We start from the raw sequence: 13,253 nt of genomic DNA, 5'->3' as shown, positions 1-13,253 counted from the left end.
GGCCAGTTGAAAATGTACCTTAGGCAAGAAATTTTTTTTGAATGAAAACAAGTATATAAATGCGTTCTTGAAAGAGGATAAGTCTTTTCATTCAGTCAAAAATGGGAGAAGTCTAAGAATAAAGAACGTCCAAGTTGAGTTTCTCTTGATCCTAGGAGTGCATGTGCTGCAGTGCAGAGACTCTCTCCCACAGACTGTTTCTATTAATGGTGGGTGAAAGAAAGGAGGCATCCAATGTAGTTGCTTTCTTTTTTCCTCTTTATTTTCTTCAGGTACAGTGGCAGTGCGCTTTCTTATCTTCCACTAGTTCCTCATACTCGCTCCCATCTCGGTGAGGAATCCTATGAACAAGCCCAGGAGTCGAAGACCCTTTTTATCACCCACACCTAAAGGAAAAGAGTGTTGGAGCCACAAATGTTTCTCTTTACCACCTTTCTTTCTCAAAGGATTTTTAGCCAAAGATGACTTAGAGTGGGGAAAGAGGGGCTTTCAGCTTTTGGGAGTGCCTCTTTTGGTTCTGAAAAGTATCCAGCTCGTGGTGTTGTTGTAGGACCCTGAATAATGTAGTCAAAAGTTGACATGATAGCAGAATATTTGGAGATGGATGGTGTCCTTTTATGTGAAATGGGAAGCAGTATACTCTTGCAACCCTGGAGCACTTGGTGTCTGCTTCTGGGGCACTGTTTAGCTAGCAGGAAGTTGCTCAATCACTTGGCAGCACACAAGCTTCCCCTTAGCTTACGTCCTATCAAACCATGACGATAGCCAGCAAGCCTTATCCCACTTATCTTTGGTTCCTCAATTCATAATCTCAAATCCAGTTGAAGTCATTAAGCATCCTATAAGACTGCAAAATTTAGATTATTTGCCACTTAAGTGCATAGAATCTTGCATTACGGAATTGCTGTGAATGATACATTGCCTTCATTTTCATGAACAGTGAACAGTGAGAGTCGATTTGCTATATGTTTTACCAGCGTCTCAATACACATTGAACGAGGCTTATGGGAGTTAAAAGTGAGCTGGCCGGACGTCATGATATCCAATAATCTTAGCTTTAGATAGCCGATGCTTGTTTCTCCAATAAAAAGAAGGGAGATCCAAGTCTTCTGTTCAATCATTAGGAGCCACCATGCATATCTCCTTGTGAAACCCATGATCCCTTACTTTTGTTCGACTTTTCTTCCCTCTGTTCGCTGCCATGATAGTATACAAATGCAGAGGACACTTTGATGGCTGTGGGGGATAGGTAGCCAAAGTAGTAGTCGATACTCCCAACTTCATGGCTGGTGAAAGAATGGGCTCTACAATAAAAGCATCTTCTCTGGACTTTATTCCAATGGCACCACGTTTTATCGAGTGTCGGTAAAAGACACTGTAAACTGTAAAGTAGCCTAGATCGAGGCCTTCATTAGGCAAGTCCAAAGTATTGGATGCTTCAAGAAAGTCATACGGATTTATCTTCTAATCTCGGAACATAAAGATGATTCTTTGGCCATGTTAAAAGCTACTGATCATTAAAGTTAATAACTGATTGCAGCTTTCTGCTTTAGGAATATCACCATAACATTATAAATAAAACCACTGACAGACTTGAGAAGAATCATGAGGCTTCTGATTTACTGAAAAATATGTGGTTCTAGAACTACAGGGTGGTCATGGCTGTTCATCGGCTAGTTGTTGTAGAAGGACCATTGCAGTTAGAGACCAAATCCTAAAAATCTAGGGACCGACAGAGCCTATCCCTTTATATATATATAACATCCAACAACCTGATAAGAAGACAAAAATTTTGGGCAGAAAGCAGTCTATTTAATTCAACTTCTCATCCTTGTAATTTATACATGTATTTCTTGTCACAAACGTTGCATGTTGAGGTGCTGCAGTTGTATTCGATGTGCTAAGAGTTGCAGAAAGGCATATTAAGAACAGTATCTACTGAAATGGTGGTGACGACAGGCTATGTCACCCTCCAACAACACAAGAATTCTAGATGGAGAAGATCTGGATGGCATGTGACTATGAGGCTATAAGATTCTACAATGAATGCCTATAGAAACAATGGCAACCATCACAAAATGCTGGCAGAAAGTAGGAAGGACCACGGGAGTGATGAATTGACTTGCAATGGCTTTGGTGTCTACAGCTACTCAATGATAGGTGATAAGGTCGGGGGAACCCCGATTTCAGATCTTAGCCCTCACCGAACTAGAATAGGGAAAGAAGACTGCGTCCCCACAGGAGGTATTGTTCGCTTTGGAACAGAGTACGACACAGGTTGGCCTCCCTTATAGTTTTGCCCTTTAAAAAGCGCCTCTTGAGGGAAGGATAATCAAGCCCTCCATTTAAGGCACAAACCTTTTCGCCATTCAGTCGATGTGGGACTAAGTTTGAGACTCTTTATTCCTACAACATCAGTCTTCCCAGCGGGAAGGTCTGAGCCAAGGTCAAGGGGCCCTTCCTGGCGCGCCAGTGATGAGGTCGGGGAACCCCGACCTCAGACCTTAGCCTCCACCGAATTGGAACAGAAAAAGAAGACTGCGTCCCTACAGGAGGTATTGTCCGCTTTGGGGCAGGGTACGATACAGGTCTTCCTCCCTCACGGTTTTGCCCTTTAAAAGACGCCTTCTAAGAGAAGGATAATCGAGCCCTCCATTTAAGACATGGACATTTTCGCTATTCAGTCGATGTGGGATTAAATCTAAGACCCTTTATTTCTACAACAATAGGCAATGACCCTTCGAATACATCTTCTCCTATGTTCATGGGCGACCCCAAATATAACTAATATATGCCTAAACTGCCTCCAAAATGCTGGTCGCAAGGCTCTTGAGCCCAAAGTATCCGGTTTCTGATGCCTGTCAAATAACCAATGCAAGAAAACAATCTCTCGACCTATGGGCTGGACTTGGGCCAGACTCTTCCAACTTCTCAGATATAATCCAGTTTTAAATTGGGTTGGGTTTTCTCAAAGGGCTTGGGCAACCCCATCGAAATTAATCAGGCTTGGCCCAACAAGTTGGAGTACATGGGCAGCATGAGCCATGTATAACGAAGTTATTATATGACACCCAGTGTATGCTTTCGGTGGACAAATTTTTAATAAGCAAGTCTCTTTAGCCAACCTTACCATATCTGGAAGAAGCCAAATTGTGCATCAATACAAAAATATGGAGTTCAATCCAAAATGATCTGGATTGGCTCTTAACTGCATCTAACATAATCTATTTTCTTTTTTTTAACTTAATACCACAATTGATGTACAACCCCAAGAAACAACCATGAAAAAGGGACAGCACTGTTGAAAATTTCTACCAGTAGCCTGTTTGGGCGCCCCCAATATATTTGTTCATGGATAAATTCTTCAAACAGCCAAAACATAAGAGAAAATTAGCAATTAGAAGGAAGAATTTTGATGATACAATCCTACAAAACAATAATTCTGCTTTCCTCTTTAAATCGTGATTTCCTGTATTCCTTTTTCTTTTCAGGTTTTTTTAGATCAAAGTTGTCAAAAAAAAAAAAAAAAAATCCAAATAGAGCTTAAACCGATATTTTTCTTGCAAGCCGATGCTCGACCCGACCTAACCTGTCCAAGGCTCGAGGCTGCACCCAGCAAATGATAAGTCTAAAATTATGGTATACCATATCGATCCAAATTGAATGATACGAGATATATCTTATTGTATTGATTCGGTATTCGAATGATATACAATATTTGATGCATTAAAAAATAGATATATTATATGACATCAATACTGGATTAGTATGGTACCGATTAGCTTGAAATAAGAAAGAAAGTACGGCATTTGTGAACCAATGTGGATACCATACCGATGAGCCTCCTCTCTTCCCGCTCCATCTCCGCCCCCCTCCCGTCTTCTCTCGCCTCCTCGCCAAAACCCTCGAGGAGACGAAACCCTCCGCTACTTCCCTCTATTACTCCTCTCGTTCGCTCGCGTTTAATCCATTCCTCCGCTCCTTTCACGCCTTTGTCTCCTTCGAAATCCATCTCCCTCGAGATCTCCATCAATCCCCCGAGAGCGGCATGGCGGCAGCCAAAGTATGTGTATCCCGATCCGATCCCCGAATTCGCCGTTGCCGTAAGTTCTTCTACATTCCGGTTCCTCCCCATTTGATCTCGTTCTCGTTTTCTTCCTTTTTCGTTTGATACCCGTCCAATTTCCGGTTTTGGTATTTGTTTCGTTTTCTTGGACTTTCCAGGAGACGCAGAAGTTCCAAGGCGAGCTTCGGAAGAAGCTTTTGAAGAACAAGGAGACTTTCGGCGATGACATCGATGCGGTCGTGAAGGTCTGCGCTGAGGTCAGTGATGATATTCCTGCCAGATTTATTACTCTTTGTCTCGCTTCTTTAGTAAACCACTCAGCTTGTTTTCGAACGATGGAAACTCGGTTACAAAATCTAGTCTTTTTCATCTGTTCTTTAATGGTATCAATTGGCTACGAGGAACTCATTGTTTTCTATCTGTTCATCTTCTTTTTGTTTTTCCTTCAACAAGGTAGAATATTGATTTTTAGATTTTTCTGACACGTAACTTATGATAAGAGTTAAACTTGTGCTGCAATTTTTCAAGCATAATTGAGTGGAGTGAGCATCACTTAGTCGCTTTGCACATGTTGAAATTGGTTGTTAAAATAATCTTGTCAGGGATTCTGACTCAACGGCAAAAACTTGTACTCTAACTCAGTAAAATGAGACAAGTTTCCATTGGGGGATCATGTTGTTATGCATCAACTAGCATGCACTATCAGTAGCCACTAAGCCTTTGCCAGTCCTCTTCTTTTGTTAGTCCTTGTTCATTACTCATTATAATGCACCTTGGTAAATTCCTTCAAATTACTAAAATGTGCACAGATATATGCAATATATGCCTTCTAGCATCAGCCATCAACTCTTGTAAAATTTCTTCCATTGCTAATTGGTTTCAATAAATATCCGTTAGAAAACTTAATCTTCACTGCTGAGTGTAAGGTAAAGGAATTCAAATTCTGAAATACCCAGGAGTTACGGATTTTGTGGCATCTTCCGAAAGAATCATCATTTGTTAGGAAACAAAAAAGTTGGTTTCTGAAATCCCTATCAAATTTTATAGCTAAATGATCAACTTTAAATTAATTTTTTGTGAGGTTAGGAAAGTCGCTAGGCTTCATGTTCCTCCATTAGTTTCCTCTATAATTGCAAAATAGGACTCTTCATTTAATAAATAATCATTACTCATCAGTGTAAGTGCAAGATATGCAAGGTCCAATATTTCAAAGAGATGCTAATTAAATGCATATTAAACAATTATGACTAATGGATTTGTTTGCCCAGGGACGATCTAGTAATTGTTATGATATATTGCAGCCACGATTTTGATGATCTGATCCACAATAATGAGCAGGTGATCAAAAAATATCTGTGGTTTTCCTTCTAAAAAGAGGTCCAGCATGTTGAAGTTTAGTTCCAGTAGTATACCTTAAGCTTCTGGACCACAGAGTAGTTGATTCTAGCCGTAGTCCATGTTTAATTGATCTGTGAATCTAAGCAGCTGATTAATTTAGAGATACACACACACACATATATGCATATATATACGATGTTGAGTGTTGAGAAAATAATCTTGCCTCAGATTTACATACAATGTAGCCACCTTCTGAGTTTCAATTTCTAACCTGAGACTATGATAAAGAAATGGTACCTCGGGTTTTTCTAATGCTACTAACTTGGAGATTCTTCAAAAAAGAAAGAAGAAAAGAAACTCTAATAACTTACAAAACAATCAAAATTTAGATTTGCATACTACCTCATTTAGAAAGACACCAAATTGACTCTGAGACACTCTCCTAACACCTTTTCTAGATCAATGGCCTTCCCATAATCAGATAAGTCCTAAGCCTCCTAAAAATAGCATTCCTGATACCATTATATTCTTAATAGAAGTAGAAACTTTAAAAGACATGAGAAGTCCTTAAAGGAACCTTCCCATAGTCAGAGGAGCCCCAAGCTTCCTGATCAGGAATCCTATCATTGCTTAAACTCCTATGGAGAGTAGGAAACTGAAAGACAGCAGAAATTGACTAGGACTTCTACATCAGGGAATTCTATCTAGTGAGAGAATCTTAAGTGGAGAACTCCTGCACAAAAGATTGCTAACTGAAGAACTAATGCATAGATCTATGCAAAATCAGCCCATTCCATGTGTTCAAAATCATAGTCCTTGCCCCCTTCTCATTTTCTGATAGTCATCAATCTCTTTTTTATTGGGTTATTTTGAGTTCAGAGATGCTGAGTCGGATATTTCTCAAAAAAATTCTTCTTTCCGGGCGGAGGGCAATCAGTCGAAAGAATGAAAGTCAGAGAAAGTCGCAGGTTTAGAAGCAGATTTCGATTTCAAACTAGCTATTTGTAGCCGCCCTATTTAAAGGGCTAGAAGAGGTTTTTACCCTTCCTGCGAAGTACTGATGTGAACTTTCTAACAACTTTCAGAGGTGAAAATCTATACTCACGCGAAAGTATTGATTTCACTATCTTTTCCACTTCCTTCTCCGAAACTTCAAATAAATCTGGACAGCTACGGTATAGATACCTAATCTCGCTCACTAACAATTCCTGTTCAAACTGACTTCCATCAAAATCTTTGCTACCAGAAGAATAATATCTTAATGATTTACTTACTAATTGGTTTTTTTGATGATAAATAGCTCTTGCTGTTTCCTACCTCCATTAGAATATGATAACCGCACCATTTCTCTTTTCCTCATGTATCAATATGAACCCAAAATTTCTATTCTTTATCTTTCACCAACAAGCTACAATCTGCCATGATCTCATTGTCCTATAATCCCTTTAGATGGGATTCAACCCTGGGATCTAAGTGTCTATTGCTGTCTTTATAGACTTTCTATTCTTCAAACTTACTAACCCATTCTAAACCCTCATCTTCCACATTAGGTTATGAGCATTGCTGCCAACTCTGTCTTGTTTGACAAAGCATTGTATGTTTTGACTGGAGCCATGATGCCTGATTCTTTGATGTCAGCATCACCTTTGATCTTTGGCACCTCCTTAGGATCTTAATAATTGAATCTTCATCCTGGTATAACAGCTCATCATGTTGGATATGTGGAAGACTGGCTTGTGCACAAGTTCTGCAGAAAGATTTTCATCAAAACTTCTTTCCTAGGTTGCATTATTTGTATTTAGTTTCTTAATTTGTTATTTGGATTATATTTTTCATTGCAAAGATGGAAGGCTAGATCACATGTTCCAAATAATCTCTTTTTCGTTGTCTAGTAGGTTAGCTTTGGCTGTTCTGGCAGCATGTGACGATTTATATAATAAATTAGGCTCTGGATTAAAGAACTAAGAGATAGACATTGACAGCTAGTCTGATTCAAGGGAAGAGTCTATGGGCATAGTCATATAAAATATATAAAGAATGCACCAAATCTTGGTTAAACAAGCTCAAAAAAAGACATTGGTAGTTAGTTTAATTTTGAGGAGAAGAGGCTATGGGCATAGTCATATAAAGAACACGACAACTCCGAGTTAAACAAACATATAATTGATTTATTAAGCATTTTCTGAATCCTCACATCGTGTGGTATAATAACCTACTAGTAATATTTATTACATCGTAGAGCTTCATAATATGTAAAGCAGAACCTACCTATACTATTATCCTCTAAATATTTTGAGGACTTTATTTCCTGCTCTTACATACAGTTCACTCTTGTGCATACAATTCACTCTTGTGCCCATCGCCAATTAAAACTAAGAGTAAGAACAAGGAAAATTTGATGTTTGTTAAGAAAGCTAAAAGAGGTAAGATAATGCGGAGATCGGCAAGGAGGTAAAATTCGAAGGGTGGTCTTGATACTGGTATATTGCAACAAGGAGTGTAGGTTTCAATTCAGAGTTTAGTATGTAAGGTATGTGAAGCCTTCAGAAGAATGCAAATGGTCAAGGCATTAGGGCTTGATGGCATTTGATAGAAGCATTGGAAATTGTAGGTGTAACAAGATTAGTTTGATTGATCAAATTATTTGGTGACATTTTGAAGATGCCTTATTGTTGTGCCAGGGCCCACCCTCTACTCATTTTGGTTAGTAGATGCCAAACAATATGCTGGTTAATTTGCTTCTTCTCCGTACATGCTCAATTTACAGATATTAAAAGATTCTGTAGAGTAGGAGCATGGGCAACTGGTTTCTTACTTCCTAAGATTTTTTTATGATTCCTTTCAACATCCTGTGAAATGAATCAATATGCACCTTTCTATCAAAAGTAAGAGACTTCGTAAACTTGAGGGCTCTTAATTCCTATGTGTACTTAAATGTTTCTTCTTATTAGCAAAGCCCGTATCACTTCACCTTTATAAGTATTGAATTATGTGCAAAAAATTCCACTCTTGCATCCGGAATACTTTTATTATCCTGGCTTCAGCTTCTTTTTACATTGTTTTAGATTAATCGCAGACCACCAAATATGACATCTTGAAAGGTTTTGATGAGTGTGAGCAGCAGCCAAAAACGCCTGCGAGCTATAAGAAACACAAAGACAGTTTTGGAAATGAAGATAAATGTTCAAAAATATGGAAGGCACATCTCCAAAGACGTATATTCAACAAAGTAAAATGTTTTGTTCCTCGAATATTAAAGCACTAGTCACTGTGTGAAATCCTGACAGTACGGACTTTGGAAGTAGACCTGTGAAACATATAGATGCTTGGAAATACTAGGAAAGTGCTAGTTCTATGAAAAAATAATAAAGTCACAAATAGTCATTATTTTCTAATTGGAGATTAATTCCTGTTGAAAAGAATCATGTTATATGCTGAATGTAGCATATGAAACCTTTTTTTCTGAAAGTACTATTAGATCATTCACATTATTTATATGTTTACATATTTGAAAAACACTCAGAAAATTCACTTGAATATTGGCGCTGGTGTTGATTGAAAAACATTCAGAAAATTCACTTGAATATTGGCGCTGGTGTTGATTAACTTTCTAAGAGAAACAAAAACCAATTTGTCCGTGAGACTCTTAGATTTCCAGATATGAGATATATGTCAATACATTTTAATTTTTGAAAACATTTTGATTATATTGTTCATCAGATGATATGTGGACCTTTTTCTTTTACCCCTTGTACTATTCCCATTTGTTCTTATGGGCTTCTTGTTCCCATTGCTTTCTTTGGTTATCCTTTATGTCTACCAGAATCCGGGCTGTGATCCATGGTCCAGACCACTAAAGCAAGTATACACTGGATTTTACTCCATATGCACATGACTGAGGGCCAAGCTATGTGGGTGTGGTACCACAGAATGACCATCTGATTATAAAGCCATTTCTAATGGTATTTATTTCATACGTTGGACATATTTTGTGTAATCTTGGATAGAAATAAGGTAGAATTCGTATGTCCATAATGACCCATAAATCCTCAATGCAACATTTTGCAGAATGTTGGTACTATCAAAAAAGCAGTTACATGTCAGAATAAAATAATGCAAACTAAAGCCATATTCCATTCAGTTCAGAGAGCACCAGCAAAAATGGTTTATACGTTATGCAACATGTGAACTGGGCCTTATAGTTACACCCCTTTGCTTAAAAACCAAAGTTTCAGGTTCAAGTCTTGGGTGGTGCATCCCCACGATTTTGGACTTGGGTGATTATAGTACAGGCGGTTCTTCTCTCTCTCTCTCTCTCTCTCTCTCAAATAACAAAAAAAAGCAGCATGACTTAGTCGCCTAGTTGCAGTTTGTGGAGATGATTAATTTCTGACTATTCTGAGTGCCAGTTTGTTGATATTCATTGCAGGTGTTTTGATTGTTTTGTCATAAATTGTTCAGTTAGTGCACTTCTGAGGCCGATGGTACTTGATACCAAAGTAGTAAGGATCTGGTTGGGTAACATGCAATGTTTGGCAATTTGAAATTGTGACTTGAATTATGCGAACCCTTGCCATGCCCAATTGTTATGTGATATTGTCGAGAACATGCTTATCTCAACTGCCACATGGTAAGGGAAGGGTGCAAGTCATGAGAAAAGTACAACATTTTTTGGTAGACCACAGACAAGAGTACGCAATACACCACACGCAGCTCTCCAAATTGTTCGACTTGTTGAGATGGACTTCTTTTTAATCCAATAACGTATTAGGAATCTCATGTTCATTATTTGATAAAAATGCATCTAGAAATTTTAGTTGATATCTGAAGAATTTGATGGTTTCTTCCAAGCATATGTTGTCAGTGCACTTAATAAGCCACCAGAAAAAATTCACTGCATAAGCATTGAGATAAGCAAAGCTCAAGCATTATCATGGTTGCCCAGTCAAAACCTTGTTCGATCACTGATATAATAATAAATGCCTTATGTATATTGCATGAGATTCTCACCTCCATGGCAATTTGCAATTTTTGAGAACCGTATTGTTGGCTTTAGGTGCACTGTGACAAGTGATATGACCTTTATGAAATGCTTCATTGGGCATCTAGAATCAAAGCATCTGTTGTATTTATCATTATATGGTGGTTTGTGACGTGCATTATTCTTAAAAGAATATCATAAATCCTCACGAAATTATTCTAAACTGGATTCTCGCGAGATTATTTAAGAATAAGGAAGTCACTCTGAAAGAGAGTTGAAGTTCTCTAGAATAGAATTTTAATGATTCATTCATATTGTCTAATTTGGTGATGGCTCATAACGTCTTTGTTTTGCTTGATACAAAACCATCAGAATCTAACAAACTGGATTTTGCTCACGATTTCTAGATATTCAGTGACTTCTTGCACAAGGAATATGGAGGTCCGGGGACGCTCCTGGTGGAGCCTTTCACGGATATGTTGCTTGCACTCAAGGAGAAGAAACTTCCAGGGGCTCCAGTGGCAGCAAGGGCAGCTCTGCTGTGGGCACAAAACTATGTTGACCAGGACTGGGAAATCTGGACCTCCCAACATTCCAAATGAGAATTTGAGGTACATTCTAAATGATTTCCTTAAAAACTTACTGTTCCCTTGTGGAATTTACCAAATTGTTGTAAACAATTTGCAAGATCGATTCACCTCAGATAGTAAATCTCTCAGGAGAAGGCAATTACATGTTTTGAAAATCTGAACTGTTCTCTCTTTCACTCACTCACACGCATAAAAAGAAATAAAAAAGACAAAAAAAAGGACCTATTCTGTAATTGCCAAAACTCTGTTTTTTCTTTTCCTATTTGCTGCGACCACAAATTTGACCCCTTTTAATTGCCCAATTGCAACATTTCACAGCACACGTAAACTAATTGGGGTTTGCTTTTTAATAGGGATGAAAAGAGTATGTACAGTATCATAATATTGTTCTGTATCATGATTTCCAGAATAGTACGAGGGGAAACCTAACTTCATTTCCGATACTCTGGTGATTACATCACGAAACGTTATGCAAGTCTTTACAGGGACTTTCCTTTTGTTGTTATTTTTTCCTGCAGTATTACTTCCAATGCGAATTTCTTCATTTTGAGGCATGCGGAGAATCTTTTACCACACCAACCATGGGAACTAACCATCTCATGACTGACAACCTATTGGAAAGTCCATCCATTCTGGTCTTTTCATTATAACAACAGCATGAGAAGCTTAAGCTTTTTATCAGCTTCCAACTTCAGATATGCTCTGCAGTGAAGGACGCCACTGTCTGGCCCTCCCGGCCGACTGTGTGCTGCTCTTCTGTCGCTCTCTCTCCAGCTTTGCCACCTGAAACATTCAGAGCGATGCAGAGTTTTCAGAACAGACCTCAGCACCATTAATTCTAGAATTTTTTTATGGTTCTACCGATGCATTTCGTTCACTCGCACAAAAAGGCCTATCTTGTTTGACCAAATCTCTCTTCTTTGACCCCAACCTTCATTTCTCACAGGCTTTTTGATTCTAGTTCGAAGGGGCTAAATTAGATCGAAACAGATCCTTATAATGGGTTGACAGTGGGAATATAGCATTTGTTTCCGCCTGAACCTTTGAGGGTCGCTTTGCCTTTACAGCATGTAGCAGAATAGGATTTACCTGATTTATACTCTCTGAATCAGGCTGTCTTTCCCCATCAAGAACTTCCTCATGACCGTCTGTTCTACTCTGCAGCTGCTCCAGCCTCTGCTGCTCCTGCTGCTGTTTCTTGATCAACTCGGACTGGGTCTTCTTCATCTTCTCGTACTTCCTTGCCCGAATAGCCTTGGTGACCTCTGATTACGAACAATCATAAAGCCACACTATACTTCAATCTCTTGACCTATCAAAAGCTATGGACTTAGAAGGGAGTTGGAGGATAGGATGTGCTAGAACCTTGTGAAGTGATGAGTCGATAGACTTGGCCGAACAGGAGCGTGTCCTTGGGCTTGAGGAGCCTCACGCGAGTTAGGCGCACGCTGTCTTCGCCCTCGCGCTGCTCCTTGGAGACGCAGAGCGTGACGAGGGCCACGTAGTGACCCGGGTTGCTTCGCATGACTTGCTCCGCGCTCGTCGGCCAATAGAGCCTCTCCACCCTCCCTCCCGGATGCTGGATCACCACCGTCGCCGCCTCCGTCGCCTGACAATTCCCCATCCCCCCCCCCCTCTCTCTCTCTCTCTAAGTGATGGTGGTGGTGGTAGCGTTGATGCGGAAGAATGGAAGAAGGGGGTGGGAGGGCAGGAGGAAGGAAAGCAGCCTTCAACCACTTAACTGCGCATTTGAGGGTGGTTCTTTAGAGTGGGCTGTGGTGCAGGCGTGCACAGTGTTAATTATAAGGGAGCCTCGGGCGAACTGCCACGTGGTATCACGTCACTGGATGGAGTGGTGGTAACGGTATTTTTTTTTTTTTTTTTTTGCTTTGACGGTTCCTGAGATAATGCATGTACGAATACATCCAATAAAATTAAAAAACACAAGCTCATGGAGTGCTTGTAGCAGCTCCCTCTTTCCTAACCACCGGGTGTATCCTAAGTGGTGGGCCGCGTAAGCAACCACCCAGTCAGCCGCCCCGTTGATTTTTTTTGAATACATGCTTGGCCTTGAAGGTCGTCCCATCTTTCATCATCATCCCTATGTTCTGGATCAGAGGGTGGTCCATGCTCTCTCCACTCGGTCCCTTCCGAATCCACTCAATGACCGTGGCCGAATCGTCCTTCAGGATGATCGAACTGGTCTGTAGCACCTGTTGCGCATGTCGAAGATCTATTCAGGCAGTTCGCAACTCCGTCCCCGGAACCAACGTGTCAA

General features: G+C 39.8%; 2 protein-coding genes across 2 annotated transcripts; one reads left to right on the top strand and one right to left on the bottom strand.

The window, feature by feature from the left end:
* Positions 1–3,805: 3,805 nt before the first annotated feature.
* Positions 3,806–11,131, top strand: LOC103710032 (protein PLASTID REDOX INSENSITIVE 2, chloroplastic-like). Its single transcript, XM_008795610.4, has 3 exons — positions 3,806–4,103; positions 4,225–4,323; positions 10,793–11,131. Exons 1-3 carry the CDS (start codon positions 3,837–3,839, stop codon positions 10,985–10,987), a joined length of 561 nt encoding a protein of 186 aa, XP_008793832.2. The 5' UTR covers positions 3,806–3,836; the 3' UTR covers positions 10,988–11,131.
* Positions 11,132–11,299: 168 nt separating this feature from the next.
* Positions 11,300–12,768, bottom strand: LOC103710033. The gene is made up of 3 exons (XM_008795611.4): positions 12,341–12,768; positions 12,065–12,240; positions 11,300–11,758 (listed from the first exon to the last, which is right to left on the bottom strand). Exons 1-3 carry the CDS (start codon positions 12,597–12,599, stop codon positions 11,654–11,656), a joined length of 540 nt encoding a protein of 179 aa, XP_008793833.1. The 5' UTR covers positions 12,600–12,768; the 3' UTR covers positions 11,300–11,653.
* Between the last annotated feature and the right edge of the window lie 485 nt (positions 12,769–13,253).

This window comes from Phoenix dactylifera, chromosome 7 (assembly GCF_009389715.1).
Source record: "Phoenix dactylifera cultivar Barhee BC4 chromosome 7, palm_55x_up_171113_PBpolish2nd_filt_p, whole genome shotgun sequence".
NCBI lineage: Eukaryota > Viridiplantae > Streptophyta > Magnoliopsida > Arecales > Arecaceae > Phoenix > Phoenix dactylifera.
The sequence above is the reverse complement of the archived record's forward strand: the minus strand, read 5'-3'. Positions and strand labels throughout refer to the sequence as shown.